Source organism: Telmatherina bonti (assembly GCF_933228915.1).
Source record: "Telmatherina bonti genome assembly, chromosome: 23".
NCBI classification, from domain to species: domain Eukaryota; kingdom Metazoa; phylum Chordata; class Actinopteri; order Atheriniformes; family Telmatherinidae; genus Telmatherina; species Telmatherina bonti.
This window is the reverse complement of record NC_136632.1, coordinates 25858846-25876679: the sequence shown is the minus strand read 5'-3', so window position 1 is coordinate 25876679 and position 17834 is coordinate 25858846. Positions and strand designations below refer to the sequence as shown.

Genomic DNA, 17834 nt, shown 5'->3' with positions numbered 1-17834 from the left:
AAATGTTGTGCCTTCCTTTATTATTGGTTTATTTTTACACTGAATATTACGGAAGTGGACTGAACGACATCGACAAAGTCAATCAGATGCTCACGAGGGGGCCATATGGCCTGAAGCAGCCACTGATCAGGAAGGGAAAGAGCAGGAAGAAGAACCAGGATTGAATTAAATGAGGTTTAATTTATCGTGAAACAAACTGTACCAGTGTGAATGTGCCCTTAATGTTACTGAGAAAAAAAGAGAAAAACCAAAACTCTCTATAAGAAGTTAGAGTTCCAGAATGGCTAAAATCAAAATAACACGCGTCATCCCCCACATTAGAAATAAACATTTCTTTCACTTATTTCATTAATTCAGTTGTAAATGAAGAAACATCAAGATAAAAGGAAGCAATGATCCAATAGATGATCTTGGTAATTTATGCAGTCGTTACTCGCACTTGCTCCAAATAACCCAAGAAAGTGGAAATCTCCAGAGTTGTCTTTATCAGGAAAATGAGTTGTGTGTTTGTTCCAGTCGAAGAGGAGAGAAGTCTCATACATGGGGAAGAAGTTTCTATCAGCTTCCTATGGAACTGGTTTATAAAACTCAAAACAACAATGTGAACCATGTCAACCATGGTTGAACCAGAGAGACAATACACTGTTGGTTCCTGAAACGCATCAGACCAGCAGGAAAATGGCCGTTAGGCCAGTTGGCCAGTCGGCATCTTAATATGAGCTTAAATGGGACGATTTTCTTTCTGTACAAGTTGCCTTCTGCTGTTTTGTACCAGAATTCCATGAACCAAACACGGCAGATAAATATTTTCCTCAATCCAGATCAAAGGAATTGGAACAAATTTCAACCTGTTCATATCAGAAAAAGCCAATAGAGCTGCAGGTCTCTGACGTCCCCGCTGAGGCCTGACAGCTACATCCAAAGCCTGGAAGCCTCAGGTTTCCTGCTCATTCCCACTGAAACAGCTGTATATTCGTAGGAATGTGACACTTTGTGGTGACTGTCCTCATTCGTTGTATGAAACACTAAAGAAGGATCTTTGAAATCCACTTGAAGACGGTTGATGCTGGATCTGTCCCCCTGCTTCTTGGGCAGGTTGGAATGACCTTTGATAATCTCTAATAATTCTTCAAATCTGTTTCTATGATAGACTTTTCACTGGGATTTAACAAAGTGACCAAAGTGCTTCGTGTGAAAATACAACGCGGAGAAACCCGACTGCCTTGGGTAGTTACGAGCATGTGCGAGTGACATGCATAAATCACGGCATATTCCTGCCCCTCACATGCTTTCATTGTGTTTTTTCTGTTGACTGAACTTGTGTCTTGTCTGTTTTGTAATGCACTTGAGTAATGATCAGAGGGGCAGAGTTGCTGCCATTTTTATTTGGACAGGGACTGAAATATGGGAGGAGTTTTTCAGTAAAGAAGCAGCCATCAAAGCAATAAAGAAGCTCTGCAGATTCAGCGTTGTAAAAGGAAACCAGACCGGCATCGTAATCCACAAACACCCCTACTTTCTGGAGACAAGACTTCAGTGTGAGGACCACCAAAGGGACATCATTAGCTGTGTACTTGTTTCCGTTTCTTAAACATATAGCCCAGAGACCGTACTCTGGACTCATAGTGGTTTGTCCCTTCCTGTTGATGGACTCACTGACCACTCCCAGATCCCAGTCAGTCTTCCCCTCCACCTGAACCTCGTAGTAAAATTTCTCAGAGCAGAAGCTCTGCGTTCCTAAAACATTAACACAGGTATTAAACCTTTTGGGACTGAAGGGAATCTTTTTCCTCTCATCACCATGATGAACTTGTTTCCCATCATCGGACAGGATGAGATCTGGGTGCACTGTATCAGGATCAAGAGTCACCTCCACTGCAAACTGCTGGATGTTGGTCAGTTCGACCTCGGTTTTCTCAGAAACCTCCTGCTGGTTGCTTCTGTCAGGCACCACTGGGTTGTTCTGCAGATTTACAGTGGAAATTACAAGAGGAGCAGAGTTTCTGCCATCTTTATCAGGACAGGGACTGAAGTATGGAAGGAGTTTTTCAGTGAAGAAACAATCAGTGAAAGAGTAGAGATGATCTGCAGAATCCACGTCATAAAAGGAGACCAGCCCTTCATCATAATCCACAAACACTCCCACCTTGTGAAGACGGGACTTAAGGCAGAGAGGAACTAATGGAACATCATTTGCGGTGTACTCGTTCATTTTTCTCAAACATATAGCCCACAGCCCGTTCTCTGGGCTCATCTGGATATCTCCCTTCCTGTTGATGGACTCGCTGACCACTCCAAGATCCCACTCAGTCTTCCCTTCCACCTGAACCTCATAGTAGAATCTTCCTGAAGAGAAACTCTGCTTTCCCAAGACATTAACACACTGGTCAAATCGCTGACGGGAGTATGGAAGCTTCTTCCTCGTGTTTGTACAGTAGACTTGTTTTCCATCATCAGACAGGATGAGGGCAGGATGAGCAGTGTCAGGATCCAGAGTCACCTCCTCAGAAAACTGCTGGATGCTCTTCAGTTTGGCCTTTTTCATTCTGTCGTCCTCTTGATTTTGAGGATTCATTGAGGTGTTGAGTGAAGAAATGATCAGAGGGGCAGAGTTTTTCCCATTGTCGTTACTGCAAGGACTAAAGAATGGGTAGAGTTTCTCTCTGAAGCAGCAGCCAGTGAAGGAGTAGAGAAGATCTGCAGTGTCTACATTATAAAACGAGACTACACCCTCATCATAGTCGACAAACACCCCCACCTTCTGAAGACGAGATTTAAGGGAGAGGTACACAGATGGTTTATCGATGGCTTCGTACTCTTTGTTTCTTAACCATAAGGTCTAGTGGCCGTTTTCAGGAGAATGATCTTTCCCTTCCTGTTGATGGACTCTCTGGCTACTCCAACGGTCCAGGCCATCTTCCCTTTCACCTGGACCTCAAAGTAAAACTTTCCAGAAGAGAAACTCTGCTTTCCTAATACATCAACGCATCTGTTAAATCTCTTGGAGCTGTCTGGGACATCTTTGGTCACATCGCTGTCATACACTTGTTTTCCATCTTTGGACAAGACCAGGTCAGGATGAGCTGTATCAGGATCTAGAATAACATCCACTGCAAACTGCTGGACTCTCTGCATCTCGTTTTTCTTTTTTTCATGCTCATTTGTTTTAATGATCAGGGGGTTTGAGTTTTTACCTCCCTCATTGTTGCAGGGACTGAGGTACGGGACCAGGTTCTCAGAGAAGCAGCAACCAGTAAAGGAGTAGATTAGATCAGCAGTATCTACGTCATAAAAGGAGACTAGACCCTCATCGTAATCCACAAACACTCCCACTTTCTGAGGATGCGACTTAAGATGCAGAAGTGTTGAAGGGTCATCGATAGCCTTGTATTCATCTGTGTTTCTTAACCAGATCGTAAAGAAGCCATCCTCGCGACACAGCGAGATCTTTCCCTTCCTGTTGATGGACTCTCTGGCCACTCCTACGGTCCAGGCCGTCTTCCCTTTAACCTGAACCTCAAAGTAAAACTTTCCTGAGGAGAATCTCTGCTTTCCTAAAACATTAACACAGTTATTGAATCTGTTTGGGTTGTCTGGTGGTTTCTGCCTTACATCGCCGTGATACACTTGTTTTCCATCGTCAGTCAAGATGAGGTTCGGATGAGCTGTATCAGGATCCAGGGTCACCTCAACAGCAAACTGCTGCACTCTCTCAAGCTCCGCTTTCTTACCGTAATGGTCCTCATTGTTTGGTGTTGCAGAGTCACCCATCGGTGTTTGGTTGGGACAGGAGATAATCAGCGGGGCAGAGTTGATGCCCTCCTCATTGTCACAGGGACTGAAGTATGGGTAAAGCTTCTCATTGAAGCAGCAGTCTGTAAAGGAGTAGAGAAGTTCTGCAGAACCAACATCGTAGAATGAGACCAGACCTTCCTCATAATCTACAAACACCCCCACCCTCTGAGGACGTGACTTCAGAGACAGATGAAACACTGGGTTATCATTGGCCATATATTCATCTGCATTGTCTAAGCAAATAGTCCAGAATCCATCATCAGGACTGAGCGTTATCTCTCCCCGTCTGTCAATTGACTCTTTGAGGACACCTAAGTCCCAGGCCGTCTTCCCTTTCACCTGAACCTCAAAGTAAAATTTTCCTGAGGAGAAGCTCTGTTTTCCCAACACGTCCGGATATCTCTTGAACCTTTTGGGGCTGTATGGGAGTTTCCTCTTCACATCACTGTGATAAACTTGTTTCCTGTCGTCAGACAGGACGTGGTTGGGATGAGCTGTTTCAGGATCCAGAGTCACTTCCACTGCAAACTGTTGGACTTTCTTCAGCTCAGCCTTCTTTCTTTGAAATTCATCCACGTCGTGACCAAAATGATAGGCTTGGAGGTCTAAAGCAAAACGGAGGATGCACACAGATTTAGCACTTTATCACCAGTGAAGGTTGGAGCAGCTGAACTTCAGTTATTAAACCACAACATGAGTTAGATGAGACGCCGTCTTACCTTTTGGTTCTTTGCAGGACTTCTGCAGACTCTCCACTAGATCGTTTATGCCCATCTTTCCTAAAATATTGATGGTTATCTGTTGAGCTCCAGGACCCTTATATTTGCCCACCATCAGATCAACGGTTTGCTCCCTCTCAGCCTTCTCCAGCTGAGCCACTGGGATTCCGGTCTGGCCTTCCAGCATGTCATTCTGCTTCAACAACCACTTGAATTTGTTAAACTCGTCTTGTGTTAGATCCTGCAGAATGTCCCAGAGCTCCAGAGAAAGCTTCGTCATGTTGTCTCGCTGCATCCTGGAAAACTTGGCATTTTGAGGACCCATTTTCAACTTCAAGGAAACTCCTGGAAGTTAAAAGAAATAGAAAGTGACAATATTCCACCTGGGATGTCCATAGGAATCATTTTGAATTGCCAGTACAGCTAGTGGATGGAATGACCTTCAGAGACGCACCTGAGATTTAATAGAAGCTGGATCTTCTTTCACTGCATCACGTCGGTTGGAAAGCTGTCATCAAAACAAAAGAAAGTTATTTAGAAATGTTGGCAGAAAGAAACAAGTCCTATGGTCTATAGGAGTGCCAGGTCTAGAGTTACTCTTCATGTCCAGTCCCTGAGGTTGTGGGGATCCAGATAAGGGGGAGAATTACTCCATCCAAACCTGGTTCTCCTGAATATTATTTTTTTAAATCACTATATAACTTGAAATTTTTACATCTTCAGTATTGATCTAAAATGCAAAAAATGGTCAAAACAAAACTAAAAAATCAACTGATTCAAAGTTATGTAAAGTTATGTACTTTCTGTAGTGTCTGTGCTTGTCTGTCGCGTCATTCAAGTCCACACAGAGACATTTTACTGAATTTAATTTCTTTCCTTTGAGTTCTTCTTAATCCTTTAAAGCCCAAACCAAGAAAAAATAAGGAGAAAAGTCTGTTTTTTAATCTCCATTCTTTAGTTGGCCCTTTTACAAAATGTAAAAGAAACCCTAAAATATCAGATGTTTACCTTTTATTACTGTGTGATACGTCAAAATGATTGTACATTAATGTGTCCAACAGGGGGCAGAACACAACTCTCAGCCCCCTAGTGGATACATTTTGGCACTCCTATATTATTTTGACATGTCACACACAGGGCTGGGCGATATGACGCTATATCGTTTGGACGATAGAAGATGTCCATCGTTTCATATGAGGCTCGATAAGGTGCTTTACTGCAGTATTTTACATCAAGATGCGCTTTAGGGCTTGCACGCTGCAAATATAAAACATGGAGGAAGACGGTAGCAGAAGCATTTCAGAGCAGGATAATTCACTAAAAGATGAGCAGCCAACCCAAACAGATGAGGTTGTTCCTTAAAAAAGAGGGAAATTCCTGTGGCATGGATGATGTTTGGATATAAAAAGACCGACGTGGAACCGACAACAGACTAGCTCACAGTCCCAGCAACGGACTCCGACACAACTAACTCATTTTATCACCTGGAATCAGGATGAAGAATACACAATAAAGAATAGAGTCAACAAGCAAAAGCAGCGTCAAGTGGAGGCGAAAGCTCAGAATGAACTCCAGAAACAGCAGCAGGTATTTACCCGTGAAACGTCATACGGCCATAGTTCCCCCAGATGGAAGGAGATCACTGCTGCTGTTGCCGAGCAACATCTGACACATAACTGATGACTGACACAACATTACACAAACACTTTTATATGGTTATGTTTGTTGCTATGGAGATATAAAATGAGCGATATGAGGTTTCGGTCATATCGCCCAGCCTTCGTCACGCGGTATAAAACAATACCCCAAAAATAATGTGCATATGTTTATCTTATTTTACATTTGGTTAAAGAGCCAAATAAAGATTTCAGGCAAAAACTGCCAATCATTTCTTGGGTCGGGCTTTAAAGGGTTAAACAGTTGATGATGATGATGTTGTTTGCCCCAGTTTTGCCTTTTTAAGGTGATTTTAGAGCAAATTATTGACTAAATAAACTATCAAAATGTGATAAATAATGGTGTGATCATGGATCATTGTAGATTTTAGAGTATCTAAATACACACTAAATGTTGTGGCTGGATTGTAAATCATCCTGGATGGGATAGAAATGCCGGAAACCTCCGTAGATCACATAAAAGGTCAGATATCCAACACAGTGTGACAGTGTCGGCTTAGCGCGCAGGCCGTCTGGCAGAGTTTCATTTAAAGCAGGTGTGTTGAAGCAGGGAAACATCTAAAACATGCAAGATATTGGCCTTGTCTCCACTGGTTGTGTATGCAGCCAAATACATTATCAAGATGTTGAATTTGATGAACTATCCTTTTAGAAGGCATTATAAACAATCCAAAATTCATTCATTCATTCATCATCCGAACTGCTTAATCCAGTTCAGGGTTGCAGGGAAGCTGGAGTGTATCCCATCCAGGTACACCCTGGACAGCTCGCCAGTCCGTCGCAGGGCACAATCCAAAATTTATTTATTCATTTAATTACTGTAAAATCTTCCACGTGTGATGAGATTTTAGGAGGATTGGAGCATTTTGTAAAGGTTTTTCCACTTGCTATGGTGGATTTCTCTTTCTAAAACTCTGTTTCACCGTTGGCTATCAGGGTGGAGGTTATATTGTTCTCTTTAATGTGTCAGATGGGAGGAACACAACTTGATGCTACAAGCCAGAAATGCTGGTTATTTTGTGCAGACCTACACAGCACAGTCAGATTATTTCCCAATTCATTTTCAATTCCCAAAAATCTGTTTGCAGAATAAAGCATCTGCTTGTGTTAACATGTGGACGAGTTTGCAGTGAAAGTTGCTCAATGTTTTCTTTCTAAATTCATTACGTTTGCTGATAAATTGTTTTGTCAAATTAAATCAAACTTAATTTATGAAGCACAAAGAGCTTTACAGATTTTAAGAAGCATTAAAAATAATCTCCATTAATTTCCCCTTTCTACCATTTTCCATCACGTACACTTAGATTAATGTCTGAGCACAGAGGAGCCCGGTATCACAGGAGGCATCTGCACCAGTCGCCGACTGGGACGCCAGTCAAAAGACCAACACAACCTCTGAGGAAACTGGAAAATGCGCAAAAATGAGGAAATACATAAAAACAGTTAAGACTGAAAATAGGTGAAGATGCGCAAGATGGGAATTAATATCACTGATAAGAATATAACACATATTAAATTAAAATAAAATGTCCCTAAAAGGAACGGGGTTCAAATAAAAGATGGTATCCAGAATCGGTTTCTGACATCAAGCAAGTTTAATGCTGCAAACTGACGTGTCAGCAGCTTCTTTCAACACCATCTCAGCTGGAAAAGCATCAAACAAAGAAAACTGAAGCAACTCACCCAGAAAAGTCCTTCCAACGTTGCTTCATGTCAACACATTTTTCTCTTTTCTGCTGGAAGTGGTGAGAACAAACTCCTCGTTGTCCATCTTTGTTTCATTTCTGTCCCCCTGACTTCCTGCTTTACACACTGAAGTGTGCAACACATCATCAGGTCTGATCAGAGAAAGTCGCGTTGCTCCCTCGCTGTGAATCAGGAAATGTGAAGAAGGCAGTGATACATTTTCACCGCTGGTCTGGTATATGTTGACTAATATGCACTGTTAGTGGTGGGAAAGTTTCTGTAAGGGTTTAACTGAAGGGAAACTTCTCACCTCAGCCAGCTGAAGACCTTTGTCACCATCTGAACTTTGGACTCCGTCAGATGCAGTAAGCCATCATGTTTGCTCCGTCTGCACATGAACTAAAAACACTGTAAAAAGTTAACGCTACAATGGAAGTCCTCTGACGTTGACAAAGTTTCTACTGCTTCTGTCAGTCATTTACATCAGCTGACCTTTTATCATATAGTGCAAGATTAAGGACAAATTTAATGAATGAATGAATATATGTATTTTTATATATATATATATATATATATATATATATATATATATATGTATATATATGTATATACATATATATATATATATATATATATATATATGTATATATATGTATATACATATATATATATATATATATATGTATATATATGTATATACATATATATATATCTATCAATATATATATATATATATATATATATATATATATATATATACATATATATATATATATCTATCAATATATATATATATATATATATATATATATACATATATATATATATCTATCAATCAATATATATATATATATATATATATATATATATATATATATATATATATATATATATATATATATATATATATATATACACATACATACATTCGTGGTCTGGCACATCAAAATCCAAATGATTTCCTTTGTTTTCATGCAACTAAATACATAGTCAGGAAGTTTAATTTGAGGAACTTTCCTTTTGAGAAGACATTATGAACAATCTTTACTGAGATGAGGATGGTATGGAATAGGAAGCCAGTGAAGGTTTGGGATGACTGGGGTGATGTGGTCGTAGGAATGGGTGTAGGTGAGGAGGTGGGTGGCAGGAGATACTGCTTTGTTTGTTTAGTTCCTCCTATAAATCTGATCAAGTTCTTATACTTTAAGATTAAACTAACTTAAGGTAAAATACCATACTAAACCATTTTTGTTTCGAAAGCCTTTAAAAAACCACAAACAGCTGACCAAAGTGCTGTACAGTAACAGCAAAACAACACAAGCAAATAAAAAAAATAAAATGGTGAAATGAAGAGACACATGAAAAAGTAGTTAAAATGTCATTTATCATACAGACAAAGGGACAGAATTAAAAACCTGGACCAGATCTAGCTATGAAAAGGAAATCAAGGAGTGTTTATGTTGAGGGAGGGAACAACGAAAACCTCAGCTGGGACTGTTTGAAAATGGAAAAGAAAAAAAAGAAACAAAAATTAAATAAAATTTGCCAAACATAACAAGGGAAAACTTTGTGGATCCCACGATCTACAGTGTATGATATCTTCAGAGTCAGGGAATCAGAAGGAATCTCTGTATGCTGGGGGACAAAGATGGATGCTGTTGATCTTATGAATGAAAGCAGACATGATTCTCTACTGGAAACCACTGCATGGACTCCATGAAGACTTCCAGAAACCACTATATGTTCCCCCTGAAGTTCAGAAATACAGGTTAAAGCTCCACCAAGCAAAGAAGAGGCCAGATGTGAACAGTTGTTTCTGGACCACAGTTCATTAAAATGATCTGGGTCATCTGCTGAACTGGTCTGAGCAGCTTTTTTTATTTAGAAATTGATAATAGGACACATGAATTTGTCACCTTTTAGTTTAATAATAAATAAAATAAAATAATAAAAAAAACAGGAGAAAGTAGAGGAAGCAACGCTTGAATGTACAGTTGTGCTCATATTTATTCATTAAAGAAGGAAAAAAACAGCTGCCTGTAAAATAAGCTGAAATTGACTGAAGTTATAATAAATAAAACTTTTATGAAAATCTTTACATTATTTTCTAATTCTGGTTCAATAGAAATATTTTATTTAAAAAGCAAACAAATAAGATAATTTATTACATATTCCATCAGTCATAAAGTAATATTTAGTTGAAGAATCCTTTAATGTTTCCGCTCCAGTCAGGTGTTTTCTGTTCCTCTCAGTCAGACTTCTGCACCTGTTGACAGGTATTTTGTCCCACGGTTCAACAGAAACGTCTCTCATTTGTCCAGGACACATTTGTTTGTTTGTTTTTCTTTCTTCAACTCAATTAAATGAAAAAACAGTGTCTTATATTACTAAAGTATATTTTTTGTAAATTTTGAGTTATTATTCCTTTTGTAAGTCTCCAGTTATTTAAGTGACTGTTGTAAATTCAGCTTTTCTTTAATGAAAGGGCATGAAGACATATGAGCACAACTGTATATATAATCCAGCAAGTAGCACCACCTAGTGGCACAAACTGATTCTACACCCAAACCAACCGTCAGCTGTAATTAAAGTCAGACACGTAATTATTTAGAATGTTTCTAATCCGATCTAATCGGTATAATTGACGGGACAGATGATAAGGGGACTGAAGTTCCGACCATCGTGATGAAGACTGGGACTGAAGAACGGGTAGAGTTTTTCTGTAAATGGACAGTCAGTGAAACGGTGAATGAGATCTGCTGAATCAACGTTATAAAACGCGACTGACTTCTTCTCGTAATCCACAAAGACGGCAACTTTTCGTAGTGGACTTGTCACGCTGAGATGAAGCCTATGTGCTCTGTACTTATCTCCCCCTCTCAGACCGACGGTCCAGTGACCTCCTTCAGGACTCGCTGCGATCGATCCTTTCCTGCTGATCGATTCTTTCACAACACCTAAATCCCACGCCGTCTTCCCTTCCACATGAACCTCAAAGTAAAACCTTCCTGCCGAGAAGCTCTGCTTCCCCAGGACGTTGGCTGCAGAGCTGAATCTTTCGGGGTTGTCTGGAAGACTTAGCTTGGTCTTCCCACAGTAAACTTGTTTCCCGTCGTCGGACACGATGAGGCTGGGATGAGCCGTTTGAGGATCCAGAGTCACATCCACTGCAAACTGCTGGATCCTGTTCAGCGTGGCCTTTGCCAGGAACCTTTCCAGCTCCCTGTTGAGCTTTGGCTTTAATTCATCCACCGTGGTCATCACACTTGTTCCGTACGAAGGTAAAGGAAGGTTCTTCGCGGTGGAGATGTCGTGGAGCTCATCTCCTGCGAGGACGAGGTTTTCTGTCGCCGCCTGTCGCTTCAGCTGGGAGATTTCCTGCTCCAGCTCTCGGATCATTCCCTCAGCCTGCCTCTGCGTCGTCTTCTGCTTCTCCTTAATCTCTCCCAGGAGGTTTTCCAGACTTTTCTGGAGCAGCTTTGTCAGATCTTCAAAGACCTGCAAGCTGTGTGAAGCCTGTCGGTCTGCAGACTTCCTGCTGATCTCTGCTGAACGTCTGATTTCACTGATCTTCATCTGCCGCTCCTGAATCATCAGCCGGATTTCCGCCTTCATCTGCTCGGCTTTCGCCTTCTGTTCGTCACTTTCCAGGTTCTTCAGGTCTACAGCAAAGCAGAGCGGGAAGAGAAGTGTTTGAATATGTTTATTCTGGTAAACGCTTCGTTTCGCATGCTGTTGACTCACCTCTCCATCTAGAACCAACGTCTGACAAATACTGGACCAGGTCGTTCCTGCCGATCTTCTCCAGAATCCTGGTGGACTTCTGCAGAGCTTCAGCACCGCCGTACGTTTGCACCATCACGTCCACCGTGTCTTGTCTGTCTGCGCCTTCCAGCCGGGCCACAGAGATTCCGGAGAAACTGTCTTTCAGAAACCACTTGAAACGCTTGAACTCGTCCTCTCTCAAGTCCTCCAAGGTTTTCCACAGATCCTCTTTAAGAGCTGTCATCGTGGATCACTGGTGACCAAAAGATCCAAACCAAGCTGGTCTTCACACCGTGCAGCTGCAGAGGCGAACCTTTAAGGAAAAAAAGACAATTAGGGGATTCACAAAAGCATGTGAGACATTCAGACCCTGTCTAGTGGAGATGTGAGATGAAGTCATGTCTGAAACAACCTCAGTTCACTGAGCTCTGAAGGTCCCACCAGAGCGTTTCAAACAGGTTCAGGTCTGGACTTGGACTTAACCGTGTCAACACCTTGTCCAAGAAAATGTAGGGCTTTTCTTTTTTAAATGCGCTCTAGTTGCATTTATTTGACTTTATGTAGTCAGGAAAGAGAGTCTGAGAGATCCGGTGAGTGACATGCAGCAAGCAGTCGCCTCCTGCTCTCTGGAAACCCGTCGTTACTGCAGAATATTATCCTTGACAGATCTGAACTAGACCACTGTAATCCCTCTGCTCTGTCTGAATTTATGTCCAACTGCAAACAACTTACAGATGCTCATGTGACGAGTCAGTTTATGATGGGGGTGTCCAAGTCCAGTCCTGGAGATCTCCCATCCTGCAACCTTTAGATGCGACCCCTGTCCATCACAGCTGAATTCCTCTTCTGCATGTCATCCAGCTCTGCAGAGGCCTGCTAACCAGACACTTATCTGATTCAGGTGTGTCGGAGAAGGGTTGCACCTAAAAACAGCAGGATGGTAGATCTCCAGGACCGGACTTGGGAACCCCTGGTCTATGATGAATGCAGCTCTCCACTACAGCGGCTCCATAAGTAACAGATGGCCACCAGCTGGGTTGTTAGGGGGGGTTTATTGCTCCTGCAACACAAAGCAGCATGAGATGCCACCGGTCTCGGACAATATGCATCTGAGACAAGTCACATTTAAGCTAGCTTAGCTTAACTAAGAAAAGTCCCCACACAACATGTTATAGACTAAAAACAGCTGTAAAAGCTCAACCCAGCAGGCATAAAACACAACAAAACCGTACGCAGCAGAATATTAAACAAACACATGAAACGCTCCAGAAAAATCAATATTAGTCTCGGACTGTAGGAGAGCATGTCTTACCACAGCAAAATGGTTTCTCTTCTGTGCATTCCTGGGCTGTGTGCACCACGTCAGGAGATGGCGCTGTTGCACCGACTTTGCCATGATATAACATGAACTTTTGTACTCTGTTAAATTACCTGCTTTCTGTCCCACAGAGGAACCAGAACAATCCAGACATCACAGCCTGTTTTCATAAACCGTATTTAACCCAGTAACGGCCTAAATAAAACTTTACGGATCAATCAAACTGCCTGGAAAAGTTCTGCTCCAGCGTGAATGTGAGGCTTGTTCTGGCATGTTGGATCGTTGTGATAAAACGGTTGCATTGAAAAGAAAAGCTGCAACAAAGAGTTAAGAACAGTTTTCCTGGAACATGTCTTCCTGCTTCTGATCTTGAAGAGATGGTCTCTAAATACAGTGGGAGGTTAAAAACTAAAATATTTCAGCTTGCAGGTGCTGATAGGAAAGGTTTGGAAGGTTTGGAAGGAAAGAACAAGCTTCAAGCATGGTGAGGTATACAGGTTGGGTTGGCCAACCATGAATAAGTCTCAGACTCTTAATTTGACAGAAGCTTCATACATTTAAATAAACTTTTATAGGTTTTATTGTTCATGTGAAGCATGAATCACACTTATGTTTGGATGTTTCAGGGTTTGTTTCAAGAGTTTAGTTCTTAAATCCACATTAGAATAATACTTTTTAGCTTTAAGAGACTAAACTGCTGTGGTGTATAGTTACTAATGCAACTGTGGAAACTTCAGAACATGAATAATGTGAGCTCTTAAATTTCTCTTCTAAAACAAAAACAACGATCTGCTGGCAAATATTTACAATTTCTTTTCATTCCTGTAAAACCAGATACAAATGATGGATTTTGAACTTTGAAAAAAGCTTTTTTTGTCCACTCTTACACACACATCTGTTTCACATGTGACAGTGTGTAATTTGCACATTTGAAACATGTTGTACATGAGAAATAAATGGCTTTAGAACATTCTTTTGGTAAAAATAAGTAAAACCAGAGTAAATTCCCATAATCATTCATGCAATTCTTTTTGATAAATATTGTAGGTTTCAATTATGTATTCATTAAATCACTGGCTGCCAAAGACATCTGCAGCAACATCTGCTGAAGCATCTGCTGCAATATCTGCGGCAACATCTGCTTGCAACACCTAATGTAACACCTGCTGCAACATCTGCTGTAACATTTTCTGCAACACCTGCTGCAACATCTTCTGCAAAACCTTCTGCAACACCTGCTGCAACACCTGCTGAAACAACTGGTGCAACATCTTCTGCAACACTTGCTGTAACATCTTCCGCAACACCTGCTGCAACATCTTCTGCAACACCTGCTGCAACACCTGCTGAAACAACTGGTGCAACATCTCCTGCAACACTTGCTGTAACATCTTCCGCAACACCTGCTGCAACATCTTCTGCAACACCTGCTGCAACACCTGCTGAAACAACTGGTGCAACATCTTCTGCAACACTTGCTGTAACATCTTCCGCAACACCTGCTGCATCATCTTCTGCAACACTTGCTGTAACATCTTCCGCAACACCTGCTGCATCATCTTCTGCAACACCTGCTGCAACATCTTCTGCAACACCTGCTGCATCATCTTCTGCAACACTTGCTGTAACATCTTCCGCAACACCTGCTGCATCATCTTCTGCAACACCTGCTGCAACATCTTCTGCAACACCTGCTGCAACATCTTCCGCAACACCTGCTGTAACATCTTCTGCAACACCTGCTGAAACAACTGGTGCAACATCTTCTGCAACACTTGCTGTAACATCTTCCGCAACACCTGCTGCATCATCTTCTGCAACACTTGCTGTAACATCTTCCGCAACACCTGCTGCATCATCTTCTGCAACACCTGCTGCAACATCTTCTGCAACACCTGCTGCAACATCTTCCGCAACACCTGCTGCATAATCTTCTGCAACACCTGCTGCATCATCTTCTGCAACACTTGCTGTAACATCTTCCGCAACACCTGCTGCATCATCTTCTGCAACACCTGCTGCAACATCTTCTGCAACACCTGCTGCAACGTCTTCCGCAACACCTGCTGCATCATCTTCTGCAAAACCTGCTGCAACATCTTCTGCAACACCTGCTGCAACATCTTCTGCAAGACCTGCTGCAAGACCTGCTGTAACATCTGCTGCAACATCTGCAATATCTTCTGCAACACCTGCTGAAACAACAACTGCAACATCTTCTGCAACACCTGCTGAAACAATTGCTACAACATCTGCTACAGAATCTGCTGCAACACCAAATGTAACATCAGCTGCAACTGTTGTAACATCTGCTGCAACACCTGCTACAACATCTGCAGTAACATCGGCTGTAACACCTGTTGCATAACCTGCTGAAACATCTGCTGCACTAACATCTGCTGCAACATCTGCAGAAAGCCGGTGAGTTCATAATAATATTGGTTTAAATTAAAATTACACCTTTCAAGTCTTTAAATCAAATCAATCATTTGTTCCCTCGTCATCCATCTCTGGTGATGGAAAGCTACACGAGTGCCCACAGCAGCTCTGGAAATGCAACAGCCAGTTCACCCCAGCAGCCTGAAACATTCATACACCAGTGATGCAACACCGGAGGCAAGGAGGGTGAATTGTCCCACACAGGGACACAATAACAGACTGGCTGGGGCCGTAGGATTTGAACTACCGACCTTGTGCGCATCCTGCTGTCCCCACCTGCGTCACTGAGCCTCGTAGATCCATCTAGCATCAATATGTCACACACTTTACAGCGTGCATACTAACCATAAAGAAGCTTCTTTTCTGAACAAAGGAAGATGATCGAACATGTTGCTTTTTGTTTTAGTAAAGACATTGTAGTTTACATTTACTGTCTTCTGTTATTTCACACCAGACCGACAATTAAGTGTTTTTTCTGAGAGCAAACGTACCTACTAGATGAATAACTTCCTGATTTCCGTTTCAGTACCACCGGCTGGCCACACAGCATTATAATGGCTTTACAGGTAATTATTAACAGCTGGATTTTAGTTTTTGAGGATCTGTGATGATTCTAGTGAAAGCATGGAGACAAGATTGTGTAAATGTTTTGACTTACCGGTAATATATAATATTTTTCACAGCTCAAGTTGTCACATCTGGCTTCAGGACTAGGTTTGACATCCGTTCTACTGGTTTGTAAGAAGGACAATAAAAAAGGGAGGGAGCTGTTGGGGCGTTTACAACCTGTAGTTCTACACAGCTGCCACTAGATGGAGACAGTGTAAAGTTTAATTGACTGCATTTAACTGAAGACAATGAAGAAAATACTGCACCATTTGCTAATAAATATTATAAATATTATAAATAAATTTAGCTTTGTAGAGAGACTGGGTGTCTTTAGGCGGAGTATTGGTGTTTATTTCCTCACTTTCCAGTGTACATATTGTTGTGTCCGGATGCCAGACCACTCAGACGCTGTCTTCTTTGCCAACAGGATCTTAATGGATATAATTCCCCTCTTAATAATTAAGTATTATCCTCTTACTTTTAAATGTGTATAAATTGCGGTGAGTGGACAGAAGAGGGTAAAGAGATAGAAGGATACACCAGACAGAAGGCAACAACATCATCAATCTAAACAGGAAACCAGACAGCTGGCTGCTACTTCTGTAAGGAAACAGAATAGCACCTGTTTTGTGGATAGCCTGTAAAAATACAGATAAGCTGGATAAAAAAAATCAGGAATCACATAAACAAAAACAGCATTAAGAAAAAAAAAATGACCAGAAAAGGGTGGAGTGTCCTTTCCGGTTGGGAATGAGGCCCTGCTCCAGGTGAAGGACTTCAGGTATTTCGGGGTCTTGTTCAGGAGGGAAGGGAGGGTGGGTTAGGGTTAAGCGGATCGGTGCGGAGTCTGCAGTGATGCAAACTCTTCATCGGTCTGTCATGGTGAAAAAGGGGCTGAGCCAATAGACAAAGCTCTCTATTATTGGTCATTCTACATTCCTAGCGTCACCATATTGTAACGAGCTGCAGGCGGTGACTGGAAGAACAAGATCACAAATAGAGACGGCTGAAATGAGTTTCCTCCACAGGGTGACCACGCTCTCCATAGAAGCCTGGTCATCCAGGTAGGCCTCAGAGTAGAGCAGGATGAGGTGGATCACGCATCTGGTTTGGATGCCTCCTGGACGTCTGCCTGGGGAAGTGTTGTCTGGTAGGAGACCCCAGGAAGAGCCAGGACTCGCTGGAGGGATTCCACCTCTCACAATGAGCTGTGGAGACAGAGTCTGGAAGGCTTAGGCTGCTGATTGTCATGGACTAAAGTCCATCTAAATGACAAAAATTTTTTTTTTTTGGGGGGGATAAAATGTGATAGCTAAGGATGAATCAATTATAAAGCTTATAATTAATTAAATTAAATAATGTGTATCTATTTTTTTTTTTTTTTTTTTAAATCTTGATGAGAAGAAGGAGAATTGTTACTGGATAATTAGTCCTGATTGGCTTGATTAGCTTCATGTGTGAATGTGTTTCCTGCAAGCTGATTGGTTCCTTGTAACGCTGATTAGCCTCCAGTTTCAGTGTTGTTTATCTGTTTGGAAATAAACCTTTAAGCTTTCAAGTTGCATCTAAAATCAGCATAACATGGCTTTAAAAGTCATGTATGTATCATCATAATTAGGATTAAATTCATTCATCATGTTATGTTTACACCCCTTTTACTTACCATAAACATTTCCACTCCCTTAGTTTCAGCAAAAACGCCAGAATTTCATTTGACATGTTTGTAGGGAAATGAGGAGGCTGGACTGAGGGGGAGGGTCCAGCTCAGGGAAAGGAGGAGGTGAAGAGGCTGATGCCTTCACTGTTTGCCTTCAGTCTGTGAGGAGC

The 17834-nt window shown here is 41.6% G+C and overlaps 1 protein-coding gene across 1 annotated transcript; it reads right to left on the bottom strand.

The window, feature by feature from the left end:
- Positions 1 to 1291: 1291 nt before the first annotated feature.
- LOC306773566 (uncharacterized protein) lies at positions 1292 to 12529 on the bottom strand (the record flags this gene model as incomplete). The annotated part of the gene is given in 9 exon segments (XM_079263421.1): positions 1292 to 2841; positions 2844 to 3510; positions 3732 to 3792; positions 3794 to 4400; positions 4515 to 4845; positions 4969 to 5022; positions 10514 to 11538; positions 11621 to 11954; positions 12374 to 12529. Coding segments are annotated over 8 exon segments (4560 nt in total). The 5' UTR covers positions 11886 to 11954; positions 12374 to 12529.
- Between the last annotated feature and the right edge of the window lie 5305 nt (positions 12530 to 17834).